Here is a 21,859-nt window from a genome sequence, read left to right as displayed (position 1 = left end):
ACCAGAGAAATTGTCTAGAATGTACAATGGCACTTCAAATACACGGAAAGGTGAGCAACAAAAAGGGACATTTTAGCATGCTTGGTGGACGTGTAAAAAAGCTAGAAAATGTTGGATTCAAAGACATATGCTGTTTCAGAGGATTTTGAAGATTAATATCCAATTGAGACCAGAGGTCTTTCTTCTGGGACGGATGGACAAACAGTTGGAAAAATGTCATGGAACTTTGTTTTTGTATAGGATCATTGCAGCGAGATTATTGTACGCACAAAGATGGAAAGATTTGGTACTACCCGCCGTGGAGGAATGGTTGGTGAAGATGATGGAACTTGCTGAGATGGCTAAATTGACTTCTTTGACCAGAATGCTTGCCTGGCTCAGTGGTGCATCCCCGGCTGCTGTACCCACCCTTAGGGCAATGATTAGAACAGTGTTTCTCGACCTTAGCCATTTTAAGATGTGTGGACTTCAACTCCCAGAATTCCCTAGCCAGCCATGGAGCTGAAGTCCACACATCTTAAAATGGCTAAGGTCGAGAAACACTAGTTTAGAAGGTTAGGGGGTGGCCTTGTGATGCTGAAATCTCTCCAAATGTAGCAGGTTGCCCCTCCAGACGATTGTCCCAGGTATACAGGCTTCCCTCCCCTCATTCACACAGCTCACACATGAAGACGACAGCCAACCGCGCGCAGCCTTAGAAACCTCAGTGTTTCCGTTTTGCTCAAACACTCACTGCAGCTTGTCGACTTCAGCCTGCAGGGCATGGATGAGGACCTCTTTCGCTTGCAGCTCTCGCTTCACCTCGCCGAGTTCTAGGGCAGCAGCTTTATAATGCCGACGGTTATGGGCCGACTCCGCTTTCGTTGTTGTGACCTGTCACAGCATATTGCATCGTTACTGCACTGGCAAACTGCAGCCTTTCCCCAACCTGGTGCCCTACAGATGTCTCAGGTTTCAGCACCGACACCAGAAGATTACAGCCGTGTTGGCTAGGAATCCTGGGAGCTGAAGTCCAACCCATCTGCAGGACACCAGGCTGGGGAAGGCAGAGGTATCTACCTCTAAACCTGTTCCTTTCTTTCTCTCCCTGGGAACACCACCTTTCCAAGTCTAACGTCTTGGCAGTGCTCATAGTAGTTCTGGGCAATGTGCAACGCCATCTCCACACTTCTATTGCAGAACGGAGGGCATGTTGAAAGATATTGAGGGAGCTTCAGTGGAGAGGTTCACATCTGAACACTGAGTGCTATCACATCTGGATAACATCCCATCTGCAGCCAGACACAACCTGGGCCATCCACGGTGCTGGCTGCAGGGTTGGTACTTTGGACTGAGAAAAACTCAGGGGTCTTCTGGCCACCTTCAGGAAAACAGCTTTCTTACTGACCCTCCATCTCACAGAAGGCTGGGACCAGCTTTTCTGTGCACTGCTGTGAAGCTTGTGGGCATTTTTAACGGAGAGTCTGTCTGCTGTGTACCCTGCCACCCAGCTGGAGGAGGCCCCACATGCAAAAGGGGGGGGGCAAAGTAGCAATAGAACATATTTATATATATACCCCCTGACCATAGGTGCCCAAGCACACAAGGAGTCCTTAACCAAGCTCTGAATGCTTTCAGCCCAGACTGTACCTGTTCTTTAAGGCTGATGACATTTGCTTTTTCTTTTTCCAAGGCCATTTGCAAAGTCTGAATCAGTTGCTTCATTTTCTGATCTTCCTCCTCTTTGCACCTCAGAACTGCCTGGACCTAGGGATGGGAGCATCACAAAGCACAGAATGCATGATTGACTTCTGCATATATTTATTATTTAATTCGTATACAGTACAAAAGATCTGCCCTGGGATTGGAGCTTCCCAAAGCCCCTTTCTTCAGCCTTGCTGGATGACAGTCAGGGGAGCATCCGGAAACCCTCCATTTGGAAGGCTGCAGTATGAGATCAGATGAGCCATGACTTAATTATGAAAGCATCTCACGATACCTCCCTACAACCAATATAGACCTATGTCATTTATGGAGTTTTGACTGAATGAACCAAGTTCCTGTATCAAGAGCCAGGGTGATTTCAGTGGTGAAGATGATAGACTGGGAGTGGGGAGAGCCATGATGATGATGATGATGACGATGAGGAGGAGGAGAAGGAAAAGTAGCAGTACCTGAAGATTGAGTTGCACCAGATCAGCCTCTCTCTTGGCCAGAGCTGCTTCAAGAATGCGATTGTGCTCTCGCAGAGCTGCATTGGACTGGCCAAGGCCAGTGAGCTTCCCACGTTCGTGCTCTAGTTCAAGAGAAAGCTTCTTGTTTGCATCTTCCAGGCGTTTGATCTTCCTCCGGAAACCCCTTGCTTCTTGAAGCTGTGTGGCCACACAAACAATTTTTTTCCCCATTAGACACTGCATTGCATCCTCAGTGAAAATTACCGACCCCTTTCACTGAAGACCTTTCTCAGTGGCATCTCAGCATCACCCATGGACTGGGCCAGAACAGTGTTTGGATGGTTAGAGACTACATTTAATTTTGGAGGAGGGGGGGAAGCTAGATGAATAATTTGAAGGGGTGCATTTCTTTCTTTTCTTAGGATTGTGGGGGGAGTTGGGTTTTCTGTTTAACTCAGCTAAGTCTGTTCTAATGTTTACACTAGAGATGTTGCCTGCTTGCCCCTTCTAAGTGGCAAGAAGCTAACCCAGCAATTTTCAGGAATTGGGGGTTAATGGATTCAGGTTTAGCATGGTTTATTAAAAACCCAAATAGGTTCACATTCACACATTAATCAAGAATCAAGCATGGCTTCAACTGGGTTTTAAGTGGCACCACTCCCCCTTTGGTCATATCAAACTGAACAAAGAACCAACTAACCCACACTACAGTTTGTGCAGTCATGCCGGTTTGCCTACAGTGAAGAAAATGCATGACAGCGCTTGGTTACGTATATCCGAGATGACGGAGCCACACAAGAAGCCATTAGCAATTACCTCATCTTCAAGTTCAAGGACCTTCTCTCGGTATTCTTCCAGTTCCTGGCTGGTGACCGAGATGACCTCTTGCAGCTCTTTCTCGAGAATCATCTTACTGTGGCTTAGAGACTGCAGCTCCGTCTCTAGAGTTCGGATCCTTTCCTGAAGGCAAAAGGCACATCCGAGTTAAGTGTCTCAGCTCGAGCAGGAGTGCAATTCCATTAGCGGATAAAGGAAGCGATGTGGCTTACTAGACTAGCTTGGTTATTTCTGCCCTCGGAGATCTGTGCCTTTAATTCACTCAGCTCCGCTTCAGACGATTCCTTCGCAGCAAGGGCCTCCTGAAGCCGGCGACTGAGGATCCCAACGGCGTTCTCGTAGGCTTTATGTTTTGCTTTCATTTCCTTCTGGGCTGAGTTCAGGTCAGAGCCCAGCCTCTTCATTTTCTGCTTCTGTTCTGTAATGGCCCTACGAAGAGAACCAAACCGAAGTCAGTAGCACAGTATTTCTGTGTGCTGAGGAGTGGCTGAAATAAGGGAGTTGTTTTGGATACATGAAAATACTTGTTTGGGGATCAGTGAACGTGCAGATCATTACAGAAATGGGACAGAACAGACTTATGAATATATATGGAAAGACACGTTGCTGAAACAGACTTTTCCTCCCGTCTCCAGGATGAGAGGGACCAAAATTCCATTTTCTGCATCCAGACATGACTTTCCTAAACCGTGCATCCCAAAAATATATAGAATGCAATTCTATGTACAATTCTTATGACAGAATCGATAATATTATGCAGTGTGCCCCATTTCATCCATAAAGTTGTGATGGTGGAGGGGGGAGGATAGCATGCCTATACTCACATCTTTGTTTCTTGTTGCATTTCATCAACTTGTCTTTTTAAGTCTTCATTCACTTTGACAAGAGCTGACATTTGTTCTTGGTCAAACTGCAAAGACTGGAACATTTGGAGAAAGCACCAAAGAAAAAGTTGAAATGATACATTCTCCACTACAGAGAGCTTACATATTTAGGAACAAGGCCAGGTTAAATGAATAACGTGAATTATGGAGGGGAAAAAAAAAGAATGATTGAAAGTAAAAAGGGAAAACCACAGAAATGTTTTTACTGTTTTGGTTTCACTGCAATGTTCATCTGAAAACAGCAAGCATTAGCCTAAACAGCTTCTTTTGAAACCAGCCATGCTAAACCATGGTTTAAAATTATACATAACTTGGGATGCAGGGCGTTAAGACTAAACTCTTGTTTAACTGGGCTTCCAATCTTCTTTGAAGAGCATATGTCAGCCTAAAGATAGTGTTGGGAGCAGAAATGAACATGGGGCCACCTTCCAGTTCGTGAATTTGAAATACTCTCATGCACTAAAGGATACGCTGGGTTTCCTCCTCACCTGTAGCTCCGTCTCCATGTCATTTCGTTCTTTTTGGGCCACCTGTAGTTGGCTCTCCAATTCCTCCATCTGCTGCTGAATCCGAGTCACTTCCTTTGCAAGTTTTGAATTTTCCACCTCCATCGATTTCTTCTCGCTCTGAAGCTGAAGGAATTCCCGCTTTAACTCTTTGATTTCAGAATCCAGCTTCTTTTTCGTAGACTTCAGTTCGCTGATTAGCTGATCTTTTGAAACTGCATCTCTGCGATAGGCTTCCACCATTACCTACATGCCAAGAATGAAATTAAGTCACTTTTTTTTTTTTTTACAGAACACATGACAAGACATCAAACTCTGTGTTACATGCAGCTACCCGCTGTGTAATATCAGGAAAAGATGCAGTGGCTTTAAGATGCTGTAGACATGTGCTAAGTTTGCAAACCCAGAACACTTTTGGAGATCCAATCCAAAGCACTGCACATCTTCAATTTGTATGCCAAGAAAAATATTAAGCACAGTTCATCTTCATGAGTCAGTCTAAAAGTGAAAAAAACCTACCTGGATTTTAGGAAGAGAACTCACACAATTTCTAGGCAGGAAATTATATTATGTAACTACAGGTGCTTAACTCAACGCTGACACTTAAGGTAGAAGCACAGATAAACATTTCATTTTCCAGTTTCTTCAAAATGAGACAAGTTAGAAAAGAACACGCATATGCACCTTCTGTTGCAGAAACTGTTCCTTCACCTTCTGTGTTTGCTTCTTCAGATTTGCACTTTCATGTTGCAGATTTTCCACCTATCGGAACAAAATAAGCAGCAGCACTGAATAAGAACTAAAAAAGAGAATTCCTTCAGGGTCATGAAGACAACCTAATTACAATTACATTTCAATTACAAGACCACAGATTATCTGGAGGCGGTTGATAAAAGTTTAATTCCACCACCAAAGCAGAATCTGAAACCTAACATTTAAGACAAAAGTTGCAGTGGGAACAGGTAAAGTTCCTTTGCTTTGAATAAGTGAGTTTGAACATTTGGCCTATCAAAGGGCTATTTTCAGCCAGTACTCCAAATAAGAGCATTAAAGCATTGGGTATGTAAATTATTCCTCTTGAAAGTTGAGAATCTCTGCTTTTGGTAATGGTTTTAGCCAACACCTTGACATGTTCAGTCTGAAAACACCCTGATATTCACAGGTCACAACCACCACCGATCATCAACCATTGGTAACTAACGTCAAGCCTTGCGAGCCCATCAAACTCAGGAAACAAGAACCACTTGGATTTCTGGAAAGATCTTTATTGCCAGTAGGGATAATGCAACAAAACCTTGAAAGCCTACTAAAACAATTCTCCTGATACCTAGCAAAATTGAGGCTGTTTCTCAATTCCCCACCTTTTTTTTGCAATTGTCCTTTTTCCTCCTCCACTTTCCATCACACTAACCAAAAGGAAAAAGGGATGCTTAAATGCAGCAAATTACCTGACTTGATTTGATGGCTATTTCTTGCCTCAGTTGCTCCAGAACTTCTGATGCTGCCTCTGTGTGGCCTCCTAAATGCTGGATGCCCTCTTCAAGTCCTTCTTGGCCTGTTTTCGCCACCTGCAGGGCAACCTCTAAGACAATCTTCTCATTCTGCAAATACCGGATGGTGTCGTCCTTCGAGGTGGCTTCTCCCTGCAATTCAGCCAACCTGGCCTCCAGCTCATCATAGCGCACCTGAAGCTCACCCAAGGTTTGGTCTTGGGTCTGTAACGTCTCTTGGGTGGAGGTCAGTTGTTTCATGAGATCCAGCTGTTCCTGCTGCAGAGTCTCCACCTGAATGTCTCGCTGATGCAGCGTTAATTTTACCTGAGCCGAGAACATAAGGAAATTCACCGTCACTATGATCTCCTCCCACTGGAAAAGCACACATCCTTCACCTGGGCTTAACTCTTGATGAAGGAATGAACAACCTGTGGCTTCACCCAGATCCCTGAAACTCAACACATGTTTTCCAAAACTTTGAGGCAAGATACACAGGAAAACTGAAGCAAGAGTCCAAAAATAGGTTTAACATGATATATACATACGTGTGTGTGTGTGTGTGTGTGTGTATTTAGAAGGAAGATCTCAGCCCTGGTTACTGATGAGATAATGTAGTGTGCTAAAAAACATTAGACACAACCTCAAGTTACTAATCCAGAGAAATAAGTCAGTGGCAGGGAGGATCAGGGCCTTATTCAGAGTAGCCCCTACATTCTGGAACAAAGTTTGGGAATCACACGTCCTTGGCTATAATGCAAAATAGAAAAAGTGTGCACCTTTTCTAGCTCCTGTTCCAACGCTGCTGCCGAATCAGCCATCTTCTGAAGCTGCTCTTTCTCTTCCTCAAACTCCTCCAGTTTCCTCTGCAGATCCTCTTCCACCATACTCTTAGCCTCTTGGATCTGCAGAAAGGCCGCTTCCTGGTCTAACATGTCGGCCTGTCCAAAAGCACCAGATGTTGTTAAAAGTGTGGAAACAGCTGCCAAGGGAATGCTAAGATACAGGAACTTTGGGGGGCCGTTGTTGAGAATCCCACAAAGAAATCTGACACCAGGCCTGAAGCAAAGCTTCTTTAGGGCCGGGTCGATCTAATCCTATCTTAAGGATGAGGGAGGAAATTCAGATTAATTGTGAATTAATGACTAATAAAACATGGCTTATGACAGAAGACATGTCATTCTGACCTGAAATGAAAAGCGACTCATTTGTCCATTCCTAATCTCTATAAGGTTCATCTTCCACTGATTACGCTCACGATGTAATCCTAGCCATAGTTTGATGGGAGAAAATCTCAATGAAAACTGGTTCCTCCTAAACAGGAACAGATTTAGTTCCTCTTCAGGCATTCCCCATTCGTTCACACACCCACAAGAAAAGGGTACGTATCCAGTTAACTGTATCTTGCTACTTCATCCAAACACCCTCACAAGCCTGTGCTCAATGTGAAATATGCTTTGCTTGAAATAAGCTGGTATAAAAACCACTGCATTTACCTGTGCAACTGAATCCATGCAAGATTTGTTAGGTTTCTGTATTTATCTGAACCAAAAGAAACATGGATAAAAGAGCTTCTGACTTCCATTTTTTTAAAATAACTGACCAGAGCGCGTCAACCTGAAGTCCTTCAGGTGTTCAAGACCCTTAGCAGGCCCGGCGACAAGAGGCCAGAAACAGTATTTCCAAACTTTGGGTAGGCATCAGATTGCATACAGAGATACATTCCTGAGCATTTACTCCTTGTTCATTTCTGCAGATTTACAGTTTAAGGATCGGCAATCAAATATTCCTTTCAGGAAATTTGAGGTCCAGAGAGAAATCTCTAGAATCCTTACCTCAATATTTTGTAGCTGTGCAGCTATACGCTCCTTCTCTTTGATGGATCTATGCTGAGTCTCTGTTAACTGATGGGACAGGGTTACGTTCTCCAACTTGAGATGCTCCAGCAGACCAACCTGAGTCATCTGACCAGCCTTGGGAAAACAGGAATCACGAGTGGGAAGAAGGAAAGGTACTGTTATAACAACTGTATTTAGAAACATACGAAGAAATCAATTCCCAACCATTAGGGCTATAGTTTATGGCCCTCTTTTCTTTGGATTAAAAGGCCATTTCACTTATAATTGTGTGTCCAAAGAGACACAGAGCAGTCATCTATTCCTGATTTCTGTTGCTCTCAGTTACCATCATGTGGTTTTATATCATTGTTTCTTTGTGAGTTTTTAATCCTATGCTAGCTGCCCAGAGTTGCCATTGCGAGATGGGTAGCCGTAGAAATCAATTAAATAAACCAACAAGTGGGAACAAGAATAGCCTTCGCTGTAGTAGCCATGGAAGACTCTGGAGCCAGTTTGCGCCAGAGTCAAATGTTCGGCAGTTCTCCAAGGCCCCCTCTCTCACCAACAAGGCTCAGCCACAGGTGCAGTTCTACAGAGAAACGTGTAGGAAATTGTTTCCTGTTGAAGGCAGGGACTGTGACCCAGTTCGAGACCATGTTCAACCAATCACCGATCAACTCTATTTAATTAACGACATGATAATACTGCGCATATAGAAATATGCTCTAGGTATGGAATGAGAAGGGGAGAGAGGAAAGCTGTGATTACCTTTATGTTGGCCATATCGCTCTGCAGGCGAATTCTTGCCTGTTGAGCTACAGCCAACTGTTGTTGATACCAATGCCGAACTTTCTGTAGCGATGCGATCTCCGTCTGAGACGACTTCAGCTTACTAGTCAAGGACGTGCGGTCCAGCTGGACCTGCTGGAGCTGGCTTTGTAAAGAGGAGAGCTGCTGCCGGAGATCATGAACTAAAAGGCCAAGGAAAAATTTGAATTAGAGGAAGGGCAGGTTAGGAAAGTCCACTTGTAGCTACCAACAGCAAAGAAGGTCCAGTTTATTCCCACTTTTAAAAAATCCAGGGTAGCTAAATAAAACAGGCCAAATGATAAGAATACACTTCGAAACTGCAGCCAGGTGAAAGTCTAAGGATAAATCATACAACGCCTGATGGAACGGAACAAGTTGTCAAAATACACAGAAGCAGGGAGACAGAAGCCCCTGAATGGACTTTCCCAGGGAGACACATCCACAATCATGAAGCCACCCCCTCAGGAAGTCTTGATCCTACCACCTACCAATGAGATGATCATTAAGGATAGATCAGAAAAAGAAGGTTCTGATTTCACTCAATACAGGCTCGTATTGATGAAGAAGTGTTTCAAAAAATGGCCCGGGGTCAGGTTACAATCAATGTATCTTTGAAAAGTACCCTTTGGGGCCATAGGATTCTCACACAACAGCAGAGCAGATGGACTGAAGATGCTTGGCTTGGGTCTACTCACCCATGCTGTCCTTGTTAAGGACACTTTTCTGCAGGTCTTCCACCTTCCCCATCAGTCTCTGGTACTGTTCTTCTGCCAACTGCAGATCGTTATTGGAAGCAACCAAGCCAGCATTCTTGGCCTCCAACGTGGCTTGTAGTTCTGCCATGGCATGTTCCAGTTCCCAGCAGGACTGCTTCAAGGTAGCAACCTCTGAATTCAGGGAGTCCTGCTTCTGCTGGCTAGTCTGCGTATGCTCCATGTGGGTTTGGAGTTTCATATGGACAGCAGCCAGCTGGGCTTGCAACTCTGCTTTTTCTTTGAGAGCCTACACAAAGCCAAATCTGGTTTCACGTCTTCTATCAAACCAAGGCAGTAACAGATGTGTCATAATTGAAACCAGGATGAGGTGGGCCTTCAAAACCTTCTATAATATCCTCCATTTTTTTGCCACGGGAGCAGGTATCTCCTCCATGGTACCTCCTCAGACGGAATTTTTAGTAGATGTGTTATCACAATCATCCCACATTCTCTCAAGATCACAAACCAGCCCCTATTATTTTCACATTCATTCTCTAGGAAGAACAGAGGCTGGACACCCATCTACTGGAAATGCTTTAATTTGGATTCCTGTGCTGGGAAGCAAATTGAACCCTGTGGCTTAAATGGCCCCTTCCCAGTCTAAGATTCTACCAACCTCAAGAACTTTTGAAAGCTGCAAATAGACTAGGTCTATTAGCAATGACCTGAAATGCACACCTTCTTTCCACAGATACCCCATATATTCCATAACCCATCCCTGAACCTACAGAAGCAGTGATATGCTTCTTTGGATCCTGGGAACACAAGAAGATCCTTTTAGAACTCCATTTGTACCTCATTGGCTTCCAATGACAGGGCCTCCAACTGTCCCTCAAGCCTCATCTTCTCTTTGAGGACTTGGAGCAGTTCATCCTGGGTGCCTGCGACAGAACTTTCCATGGATATACTGGGGTGAGACAAAACCAACAAACACTGTTATGAAGCTGTGCCAATTACATGCAGGGTTGTTTCCCAGAATCACAGAGTCAGAAAGCATCAGAAGGGTCATCTCATCCAACCCTCTGCAACGTGCAGGAAACTCAGTGAAACCATCCAGCATCTTCTTAAAAACTTCCAGAGACAGAGAAACCTCAATCACCATAGGTATATTGTACAGAACTTGCATTCAGGAAGGTGTTTTTTTTTTTTCTTATTTGTTCTACGCTGGCAACATCCAACTCAAGAGAGAGTTCAAACCAACTCTCACTACCAGATTTCAGACAACCTGGTACCTCACCCACTCTACAGCCACATGGGCGACACGGCCATTTTCAAAACAGCCTTGCAAAGGTTCCTGCTTCCGAATTCAAAAAGGAAGAGGACTTTCCGACCACTGCAAATTTGAGTCTTAGTTTTATTGTTTTTTTGTTGACATGCTAAGCCTAGTAGGCTGTTTTGCCATGCTGGTTGCAAGGAAAGGAAGAGGGCGCTTCCCACCATAACTGTAAGAGAAATGCACACACACACACACACACACACACACACACACACACACACATATACTCTGACATGGAAATCGTGCCACACTCTGTGGGCAGACTGAGTATTCTGGAACATACGCTGATGCAGAAACCAAGACATTCCTTAGCAGATCAAACAAATGCAAGAGAAGATTCCAAGACGGAACATTTGGAGTTGGAGAACAGTCGCAAAGTCTGCTTTACCTGCTGGAAACACTGTCCCGCCGGCTTCTTGCTTCCCCGTTGATTTCCTGGTCCTGGGCGCGATGCTCTGTTGCAGCCGCCTGTAGCACCTCCCTGATGGAAGGAAATTGTCCGACGGCATCCAGCGGGACTTCCTGCCCATTGATGGTGAATGCCATACCCTGCTTGTTCCTGGGGCTGAAGAAAGCACCAGTGGGGCCCCTTCCCGACACACTACTGTAGGTAGAGCTATCGCTTTCGTTACCATCCAGCCTCATGCCTGTTTCACTGCCATCCATTTCTGACATGCTGTCTCCTGCCAGGGAGGAATCTTCCAGTCGGTCATCTGGATCAGGGGTCAGACTGATGGACGACACAACCGATGTTAGACTGCTTGAGTTCTGTTTCAGAGCTCCGCCCGACGAATTGGCACCTGGAACGGTCCCGCCGGCACTTCCCTCCGGGTGTTCTGTTCGATAATCTGCCAGAGACCGAATCCTGCTTGTCCTGGACAATTTGGAACTTTTTTTCTCTTTCAAGGGAGCTGGGAGTCCCAGGCTTCCCACTTTGGGTCCTCGCGGGACACTGGTTCGCAAGAAGGAATATTCTTTGGTCATTGCTACGGGGCTGGCCCTTGGTAAGATCTCTGGATTCAACATCAGCTCGGGATCCAAGGTACTGGAGGGGCGGCTTTTAGCTGTAAACAGCTGGAGTAAAAGAAGGAAGGCAGGAAAGGAAGAATATAAAGGGGGAAGAAATTGGAAAACTATTTTATTTATATCCTGCCTTCCCTTTTTTATTTATGTCCCACCTTTCCTTTTAATTTGATTTGTACCTCACCTTTTTTACTTGATTATATCCCACCTCCTTTTTGATTTATATCTCATCTTTCCTTTTTTATTTGATTTATATTCTGGCTTTCCTTCAGAAGCTCAAGCCAGCATACACACCACTCCCTCCTCCCACTCTGCCTCACAGCAACAACCCTATGCGGTAGGCTGGGCTCAGACTGATTGGCCCCCAAGTCACCTTGGGAACTTCTGAGGCTGGGGGTGGGCTAGAATGTGAGTTCCCCAGTGCCAGTTCTACACCTTCACCACTCCACCCCATTGGCTCTTTTTGAACATCTTCCTTTTCATCAACTAATTCCTTGAGTTGTTTTGTGGTTTATCCTTCACAAAAGTGCCACAAAGGCAGCTGCTGGAAGCTTATGAACTGGAAGGACAGCTTCCCCTTTTTCATGGGAGACCCCAAGGTGTAAATAAATAGAAATGTCCCTTTCTTTTATCCATCTTCGTCAAGTTTGGAATCACTAATATTCCCACTACCTAGGAAGGATTCTATAAACACCAGATGAGTCCCACTGGCATCTGAACATCATTATCTTCGATCCCTTGTTCTATTCAAAGCTCCAGCCTGGATAAAAAGTGAGATGGCAAATGCACCACACCAACTTTTATTAAGAGAAGGAAAAGCAGAGCCAATCATAGGTCACCCAAAAGCTTTCCCCCAGCCTCAAACACTCAAGGCCCAGTTAGCACATCTCATTAAGCCAACCTTGGTTTCACCATGTTTTTCTGAATAAACTACAACGGACTGAGTTCACACCACAAACTCTACAAGCTATGATTTACAAACAAGTATGCCGGGGTTGACCCAACACACTCAGCCAAATCTAAAGAACCTACATGATGGCTTCAAGAGATGCGTCAACTCCACCCTCACCAGATTTTCTCAGCTTAGGGGATCTTCTGAGCCCTTCTGGTTGCAAGACACTGCCCAGCATCCATTGGGGTTGGGTGGCAAATAAATGTAAGGAAATATCATCATCATCATCATCATCATCATCATCATCATCTCCTGCGCATCTTTTTTCCAGGCACTTACTCTCTCCTGATGCCTCTTTACGCGATACTGCTTGAGTTGCTCCTCCAGGCGCTTCCGTGCCTGGATCCGGATTTGTTCTTCCTTCTCCAGCGGGAGAGGAGCATCTGCTGAACCTGCAGAATGAAGAGCAAGTTGAGCAGTCCAGTGACTGCCCTGCGCCGATAAGCAAGGAGATGGGACAGACAGGAGGCCCAATTATTCCTTTGTAAAGCCGTAAGAAATTTAGAGACAAGGTAAAAAGGAGAAAGAAAGAGGCAAAAGAATTTCTCGGTTTCGGTTTTGCGGAAGTTAATTTTTGCTGTGTTTGAAGAAAGGTATTTCATGAGAAAGGAGAATGCTTCCAGATCCCATTCAGCGTTCCAGAGATCAACCACCACATGCCTTCCAAACTTAATTAGGATGATCAACAGGAAAAGGCCTGAGAACATTATAGTCCAAAACATCTCAAAGGCACCAGTTTTATTCTTCACTAATAATTGGTGTTGTTTTTAATTGCTGATGGGTGGTTAGCCACCCTGAGTCTCATTCGCGAGATGGGTGGCCATGTTAATCTATTCAATCAATCAATCAATGAATAGCTGTTGTCCCTTGCTCATAATAGGATCCAGCAATTACACAACAGAAGCTTTGCATCACCAGCTTATCCGCATTAAGGCTGGAGACACTCCAGGTCAAAGGAACAAAAGGTCTGATTTCAGCTGAGAGAGACACTTGGCAGGTCTAGTTCTGAATGTAGGTGTGAATTCTCAGGAGGTTTCATATTGTGCTCCTGGCATGCAAAACCCCCCATTTTAAAGCCATTTCACTATGAGTCAGATGGGTGTAATCACACCTTACAGGTGGAGAACGGAGGCCAAGACAGAGCAACTGTCTTATGCCACCAGGAATTGAATGGACCTCAGCATCCACACTTCTGGCCTTGTAGTCCAACCTGTACCTTTGAAATGCTTCATCATCTGAGTGTAATTTGTGTGTGGCCACACGGAGCACCACATGGGTGTGAACTGTGAGGAAAAGGCTGGAACACCCAGACAGCCTTACCCTTCTCATTCCACCACATAAAATTCAAGCAAGTGAGGCCACATGCATGGTTAAACAGACTTGCTAACAAGCAGTAGGAGAACGTGACCCCAAAAACTCCAATTCCATTGATATTAAGAGCACAGCTCACTCCAGCTGCCCACCAGGGGTTCAAAGAATTAGTTTATTACTCCTTCCACCTAATTACCGGGGGGGGGGGGGCAGGCAACTTATTTCGGTCACAGCCAGCTTCTTCCCTGGAATTTCTTAGCCTCTGAGAATTGCAGGGAAATGGCAGTGATGAGATGTGTCACCAGAGAAGCATGGTTCAATATTTGATCCTTGTTTGGAGGCTGGGGGGGGGGGTGTTAAATCAAAATAGGAGCATCACTTAGCAGAACCTCAGTGCATCCCTCGGAGGCTTGATTTGCAGCCCCCACAAAAGAAGGAAAAGTGCCCCAAACTGCTTCACTAAAATTGCTATTTGGAACTAAGGCAGCATGACTTGGGGGGGGGGGGTAGGGGGGCAGGTGGTATTCTCCAGGAGATGAAAAAATTAGTCTGAAAGAACTGCCTGACCCTCAGAATGAAGGTGGACAACCACCAAAGTTGATTGAACCGTGGTGGCATTATCAAATACGGAAACTAAAGTAACAATAGCATTGTGGAAGGCACCAAGATTTAGAGAGACTCCCCGCCCCCCCCCGCCCCCCCGCATCACCAGTCATCTTGGCCTGTTTTGAAAAGCAGTAAGCAGGATCAGGTCTGGCTTATACTTGGGTAAGAGACCACCAGGATATCTGAGAAGTCAATGGCAAACCACTTCCATATCACTGCCAAGAAAATAACACAATCGTATTATCAAGTCCCTTAAACCAGGCCAATTTAAGTGAGATTTTACTCCAGCTGCTTTGTTACTTGCTATTTGGGTGGTGACGGTAGATATTATCAAATTTATTTTTCAGTCCCAGATCAGTACCAGGTCGTTGCTACTTGGATCTAGATTTTGAAAAACAGCCAGTGAATGCTTGTTTTAAAGGGCAGGTCCCCATAATATCGACAATTAAGAAACTACCACATATTTTGCTGTTGTTGAAATGCGCCATGTTCCGCCTTGTCAACGTTTAGTCTGCACCAGCGTGTACAGGTTGGTGACAACATCAATGGTGGGGCAGGGGGAATACCTTGTTTTAAGAGAATTGCAATGGCAACATTTATTCAAACCTGCCAGGCAAAGAAAGCAAGCCAATTGGTTAAAGGCAAAGTCAGAGGTGCCAGGTGATGCCAAGGATAAGAATCATTCAAGCTTCGAAAGCAGCATTCAGAAGAGATTCTGCAGAGGCAGAGGCAGAAATAGGTGGGGGGAAACTTCTTTGGGGTGGAGCAAGAAAGAACAGGTGGGCTCCACCATAAAGAGATGCTTACACAGTTCAGTTTCTTGCAAGGGGAGGCTTAGTTTGAGAGACTGCAGTGCGTCCTTTCTAACAGCTAAGCCCTGAGCGCTACCGCCCTGAGATGCCTTTAGGTGCTTATGGAAACCAAGCACACCTGGAGCTGGCTCTTCCCCCCGGGAGCTGTCGGTGGGGTCAAAAGGCATGGGCCGCTCAGGGCAATAAGACGTCGGTCCATTTGCGCAAGGCTCCTGGCTGCTCTTTGGTGCTAAGTTGTCTCCTTCGGTTGGCACTCTGCTGTTATTTACACTAACCGCTGAAAAAAGAACATCAGTTGGGAAGAGGTTAACGGTGGGTTTGGTCCCAAGTAGGGACAGCAAGATCACCCCACCCCACCTCCCTGTTCCCAGGATATCCTGAAGGTAACAAAACAGGCTCCCCCATCTCTCGCTCCAGACGGTTGGCACCGCCACTCTAAAACTCCCATGCCCTCTCGGAGAGATCAAAGCATCTGGCAGGAGCTGGGTAGAGATCAAAGCAAAGGCTGAGCTGGGCCTTGAGCTGAACTGAATGTTGCTCTCGCCATGTTCTTACCTGTTCATAATGCTCAAGAAGCCACTGAGAAAACAGCCCAAGAACACCCAATACAAATTGCTTTAGACACAAAAGGTGCTGAAGAGAGCAATCCTCTCCAGTCTGGTATCCCCCGACATATTGGATGTCAAGATGAGAGTGGCATATGCATCAAGCTGGCCTAAAACATCCCTGATGCAACCCCCATCCCTCCCCTTGCTGGGTTCAACAGACATATAGTTCTCCCATCTGCATGGTGTTTCTAAAACCTCACAAGGCAGAGGAAACAGAGTTCTCTTGCTTCAGGTCCATGTAGTTTAGCATCATCCACCTTAACGTTAGAAGAATCTCTTGGGCAGATGTTCTTCCTATCTCCCTTTGGAGAGTCTGGGACCTTCTGGTGCAAAACAGATACTATGATGCTGCCCTGTGGCCTGGTTCTAACATTATCTTCATCTGACTTCCATTCTTCAGGCAGACTGGTTGAGAGTCACCTCCACGGAGCCAATATGTGTGCTCTGTGGGTTTGAACCTTAAGCGCCCAGAACTCATATTATTAGTTTGAATGATTTAAGATGTGCAGGAGGGGACTGGACTCCAAGATAGAGGTCTTCTTGACTAAAGGCCCCCAATTCTGATCTAATACCCTTGTTCTTTCCTTTTCCAGAGAGAAGGGAAGATGGAAGAGGGGGAGGTGGGTGGAAAAATCAAATAAGCAGTGGAAGAAACTCCTAGGACAGAAACTCATGTCTGGAGTTCTGTCATCCAGTGAGTGCCACAGTAGACAAACACATGGACAAAGGTAGGTATTTCTACGGCATTAGCTATGAAAGATACCACTGAATTAGTTGCTAGGAGGAAAGTTCAGGGAAGGGTTACCACCTTGACCTTTCGGTAATGAATCTTCCACCATTACAATCAAACAGCAGTAACAAGAGTCCTCACAGCAATAAGAAAAACCATATCCAAAGGAACTGCTTACAGTTGAGGTCTTCTCCTTCCATTGTCCAGTTAGGTTTGGCCTCCAGGTCTGGTTGCTGTCCAGCACTGCAGGGGGTACCATTGCTGGCTTCCTTTTCCACAATGACCACTGAAGAGTCCATGGCTGATATAGCAAAGGTCCAGGGGAAATACTTCCCCAGTGGAAGAACAGCTTTCCAAGGGCCCTTATTGAGTCCAGTTTTTCTCCATCAGTACCGCTGGGAGCCAAGAGACAGACTACACATTGTTAAGGCTTTTGCAGTGATTTATTTACAGCATGCAATTCGGTTTAGTTCCAGCCCACTTGATGGACAATTGAAGAATTTCTGGAGATCATTACAGTAGCTGCAGAGAAAGAAAACAATAACTGAGTTACATCACACTCTGGAGACAGACGCACACGCACACACACACACGATGACACTCCTTTTTTAAAAATAGTTCCTTGTTTTTTTAGAGATCACATACATCTGCCACATATAATTCTGAGCTCACTGAGTGCCAATCCTTATGTAAGTCACATTGGCACCATCTCAGAATGGGAGTGGGGGCTTGCTTAGGCTCCTACAGGCTGGATGGTAAAACTGAGGATGGGGGGGGGGAGTAAATCCACAAACTAAATATTTCAGGATGTGTATGAATCTCCAAGCAGCTCGTGGAATCCATCTAAGCTTTACTGAGGTTGCTACATGTGAACGGCATTGGCTGAATCAGGGCAATTATGACTGCTCCTGTAGGGAGTGGGAACAAACTATTTTCACTTCCAAATCATGTTACCAGTTGCCTTTTATTTTCATCATTGCAACTGACAGCTAGACTATTTTATCCCACCAAGTGCAGACAGTTTGATTTATAGGACTATGCATGCGTTTATGAGGCTGAGTATTTGGCACCGAACTAAAATATATCTTATTGCAGATGAGTATATTGCTAATGGAGGATGGAAGAAAAGGCCTGCTGCCTGGTAAGGTTGCTTCGTTTTGCTTGAAGAAAGCGACAGAGAAAGATTACAGAAGAGTTCAGCCAGAGAGGAACTAAGAACCTCAGATTCAACTCTCATACAACTCTAGAGCCAAAATCAGCCAAAAAGGCTAGTTTCAGATAACAGTATTTGTTCAAACATCACAAGGGTAAATTATAGTTTATGCTAATTCAAGATGCAGAAAGTAAGTTGCAAAGGCTGGCTTTTATAGTGCACTTAAGAGGATAAGACCTCTGTTGGACCTCACTGAGGACCCCAAATAGTTCAATGTTAGTTTCCCTGGTTGCCAACCAGATACCTCTTAGAAATTCATTAGCAAGACATTAAAGTTCCTTCCTTCATGGCATTTAGAAGACCATGAAGACAGTTTTACTTTATCAAGACTTCAACCCTTGATGTCCATCTTGGGAGAGTTGATTTATTAATGCTTCTCATAATTTTTAATGAGTTGTAATTTACCCAGAATCTTTTGATTTGGGCAGGCTATTAAAAAAAAAAGTTAATAGACTACCACTCCCTCATGCATGTTCCTCAGCTTACCCTAACTGACATGTACATGATATTGCCTTTGATACTGGTGGCTGAGCATAGTCATCACAACTAGTAGCTACTGATAGCCTTGTACTTCATGAATTTGTCTCATGTTCTCTTGAAGTCATCCAATTAGGGGTTGTCATCACTACAGATGTTCTCTGAAAGAACATCTGAAAAGTTTTTAAATAATTACAGAGTCCTCTGGAACACAGTGTAAAAAGTATCCCAGACTCCAGGGATTGTCCACTAAAGGATAATACTAAGATCCCTAAAATGGTGTCCAGGAGTGCCACTAACCAGAATTAAGAATCCAGTAGAAACAGTCATCAAAATATACATAATGCACCAGCTCAGACACTTAAAATGGCAACAAACTGAGCTGATCTTTAAGCAAATGGAGGCATGTTAGGGAAAAGATAAATCATGAAGAATAGATGAACATTTTCCTTCTGATCTATTACCAACAGTACTTTACTAACTAGCCTGCCATAACCTCTCCTCCACCACTGTGGAAAAATGTGAGCAAGGAATTTACACTTCTATAAATGCCTTTACAGTGTAATAATTTGGAAAATAATTAACTTCCCAAAAATGGAGAAGGAAAAGTCTCATGTTGGAAGTGCTTCAAAGACATTTGAAGAGGCTGTATTTGTTTCCAAGAGATGAAGGCTGAATTTGGACTTGCGCAACCGAAGTATCTATTGTACTGTGATATTCTCTAGAGAGATCAATGAAACCTGTGCTTGATATATCCACCTTAGGAAGAACAGAGCAGAAAAGAACTCTTCCCAACCTTATCAGCTGCTGGCTTTGAATAGTCTGCCAAGCTTGGGTGATGGTTAGAAGCCAGGCAAGTTTGGATCCGGTCATATTTCAGGATGGGAAATGAGGAAGAAATGTGCACCAAAATGTGCTGGGCTCCACCCCAGAAGAATAGAAACAAAACCCAACAGATGTCCATCTCTGATACAGGTGGACTCTTGAACATTCAGATCTTCTTTGACCCTACATTCAGAAATCCTTCTCAGACCAAGACCATCTTCAACCGTACCAAGGTGATTGTCCTCAAATTCAAATGAATAAGGAAGGGTGATTGTCCTCAAATTCAAATGAATGAGGAAGACCGGTTATAGCAGGGTTCCTCAACCTCAGCAGCTTTAAGAGGGGTGGACTTCAACTCCCAGATGCTGGCTAAGGAATTCTGGGAGTTGAAGTCCACCCCTCTTAAAGTTGCTGAGGTTGAGGAACCCTGGATTATAGTATCTAATTAAGATTCAGATCCTCCCCCTTCAACCGCAAACCCTCGCTAGGTGGCTCTTGGCAGGCTGGGCACAACTTAGCCCACCTTGCTGGGAGGGCAGGAGGGGAAGGGATGGTGTACCCAAGCCCATGTTCCTTGGGGAAGGAGCAGGATGAAAGTCATCGGCACACCTCAACCGCCCCTTTCCATGGCCAGGCGGCCGGCCTCCTTTCGCAAGGCCAGTCCCCACAAACGCAAACTAGGCGTTTCATGATAGGTGACTCTTAACCTCCGTGACGGCCTTGCCGGGAGTGTGTCACCTGCCGAAGGGTTAAATCCACCAATCCATTAAAACACCAACAGCAACAACAACCAGTTTGAGTCCTTCACCTCGCCATTATACCCGTGAATAGTCCAAATATTTTCCAAAATGCATTATATTATTCTCTCTCTCTCTCTCATGTACAGAGGATACTTCACAAGACAAGACACACACATATGCACACGTGTGTGTGTGTACACACACATACATCCCCCCACATCAAACCTTCCGCCTACCCAGGTCTGTATACTCCATAAACTAACTCCATACGCATACACACAGGCACACAAAGGCGCATGCACACACATACACACACCCCACATCAAACCTTCCACCTACCCCGGTCTGTATAGTCCGTAAACCAACTTCACACAAAGACACACACACCCCCCACCACAAGGGAAGGATCGAGAGATTCACACGCGCGCGCGCGCCTCTGTGGCAAGACACGTGTGCGTGTGAACACCATCCCTACCCCATGTCCAGAGCCAGACCCCCCCCAGTCTCCCTGAGGCGGGTGTCGACGCGTGGCTTCTCCCCCCTCCCCGGCTTATGACCCCCGCCCGGCCCGGAGCCAGCAGGCCCGCACCCCCGCCCGGGCCCGGCCCTAGCCCTTCGCCCCGCTGACCTCCCGGCTCGGCTCGGTTCGGCTCGGCTCAGCTCGGCTCGCTCGGCTCGGCCCGCCCTTCCTCCGAGACGTGGCGCGGGCGGCAGGCGTGGCGACACCGCCCCTTCCCCGCCGGACGCGCCGCCTCCTCCTCCTCTCCTCCTCCTGCTTCGCCTCCACCCCGCCCGGAGGCGCCCGAGGACGGTGTGCGGCCGCGCCGACGCGCCTGGAGCTCGGGGAGAGCGACCGCCGGCGAGGGGGGCCGAGCGGCGGCCGGAACGGAGGGAGCGGAGCGCTGTTTCCCCGAGCGGCGGACGCCTTACAGCGACGCAACTTCCGGGAGGTTGCGCGAGGGATGACGCGTCCTCGCCCCCCTTCTGGGTTTGCTCCGCCTCCTCCTCTTCCCGGAGGGTTTAGCCGCGCCCTTCCCCAACCGGGCGCCCTCGCAGCGGCTGGCCGGGGAGGGGCTTTCCCAGCTCGGCGCTCCCCGCGGTCTGCATCTTTGGGCCGCCGCACGCGGGAGATTTGCAGCGCGGGGGTGTGTGTGCCCCAGTTGCCCCCTCCCACGGCACGTCCGGGGGCGCCCGCTTGGGCAGGGAGCGCCCCTCTGGCACCGCGGCGACAGCACCGCCCCGGGATCCCTCCCCTCGCAGGGGCTGCACCCCGGCGGCCGCGGGGGACGGTGGGGCCGTCTCGGGAGCGCCTGGAGGGGATGCATCCTGCAAGAGGTGGAGGGCGGGGGGGGGATGCGTGCACGCGCATACACACGCATACAGAGATACACGTTTGTACACACGCACACATATATACTCGCATACATACAAATACACGCATTTACACTACATATGCACACACATATACACAAGCACACATATACACACAGATATATATACAAACACACACACATACACACACCTACACCCAAGCACACACGTGTAGAGAGGCACGCCCTCTCTTTCACACTTATCTCCTTTGTAAAAGAATTAAAGAACCAGCCAAATACGGTGACAAATAAATAGGACGAAACAAATCTGCACGCTCCACCGGGCAGGGCCACCGGCGTGCCCGTCCGTCCGTCCGTCTGCTGCAGCCTCGTCCGTCTCCTGCCCGAGGCCCCTTCTGCCTTCTGCAGCATTTCAGCAGCTGCTCTTCTCGTTTCACACACACACACACACACACCGGCCCGAGTGTTGCTTTGCCCCAGACAAGGTTTCGTGAGCGAGGTGGGCAGCTCGGGGTGGGCGTTCGCAGCTGGCTTGCCCGCCTTTGCCTTTGCCTTCGGAGGGAGGAAGAGCCAAGCCCTGGATTCCCCTTGCGGAGAAACTGGACGAAGAGCCTGAAGTGTTGGCTGGTGTGGGTCTCCCGAGCTGTGTGGCCGTCTTCTGGACGTTTTCTTTCCTAACGTT

General features: G+C 46.5%; 1 protein-coding gene across 3 annotated transcripts in view; it reads right to left on the bottom strand.

Moving 5' to 3' along the window:
- Positions 1 to 20,745, bottom strand: part of GOLGA3 (golgin A3) — a 28,507-nt gene extending 7,762 nt beyond the window's left edge. Inside the window, exons 1-19 of one of the 3 annotated variants that reach the window (XM_088135326.1) lie at positions 20,475 to 20,745; positions 16,770 to 17,113; positions 15,249 to 15,530; positions 12,804 to 12,916; positions 10,938 to 11,623; positions 10,069 to 10,180; positions 9,214 to 9,520; positions 8,477 to 8,679; positions 7,706 to 7,843; positions 6,650 to 6,811; positions 5,829 to 6,197; positions 5,065 to 5,142; positions 4,363 to 4,626; positions 3,815 to 3,909; positions 3,203 to 3,419; positions 2,970 to 3,113; positions 2,154 to 2,351; positions 1,630 to 1,746; positions 734 to 873 (exon numbers count right to left, since the gene is read on the bottom strand). In XM_088135326.1, the coding sequence (XP_087991452.1) occupies positions 734 to 873; positions 1,630 to 1,746; positions 2,154 to 2,351; positions 2,970 to 3,113; positions 3,203 to 3,419; positions 3,815 to 3,909; positions 4,363 to 4,626; positions 5,065 to 5,142; positions 5,829 to 6,197; positions 6,650 to 6,811; positions 7,706 to 7,843; positions 8,477 to 8,679; positions 9,214 to 9,520; positions 10,069 to 10,180; positions 10,938 to 11,623; positions 12,804 to 12,916; positions 15,249 to 15,530; positions 16,770 to 16,890 (3,746 nt within the window). In that variant the 5' untranslated portion in view covers positions 16,891 to 17,113; positions 20,475 to 20,745. The remainder of the gene's footprint in view (positions 1 to 733; positions 874 to 1,629; positions 1,747 to 2,153; positions 2,352 to 2,969; positions 3,114 to 3,202; positions 3,420 to 3,814; positions 3,910 to 4,362; positions 4,627 to 5,064; positions 5,143 to 5,828; positions 6,198 to 6,649; positions 6,812 to 7,705; positions 7,844 to 8,476; positions 8,680 to 9,213; positions 9,521 to 10,068; positions 10,181 to 10,937; positions 11,624 to 12,803; positions 12,917 to 15,248; positions 15,531 to 16,769; positions 17,114 to 20,474) is intronic. The other 2 variants (XM_088135327.1, XM_088135328.1) reach the window with 2 other exon arrangements.
- Positions 20,746 to 21,859: the final 1,114 nt, after the last annotated feature.

This window comes from Python bivittatus, unplaced genomic scaffold (genome assembly GCF_059951505.1).
Source record: "Python bivittatus isolate LINGU-HERP-01145 unplaced genomic scaffold, Pbiv_v1 ctg000100_np1212, whole genome shotgun sequence".
NCBI lineage: Eukaryota > Metazoa > Chordata > Lepidosauria > Squamata > Pythonidae > Python > Python bivittatus.
This window is presented reverse-complemented; position numbering and strand designations above follow the sequence as displayed.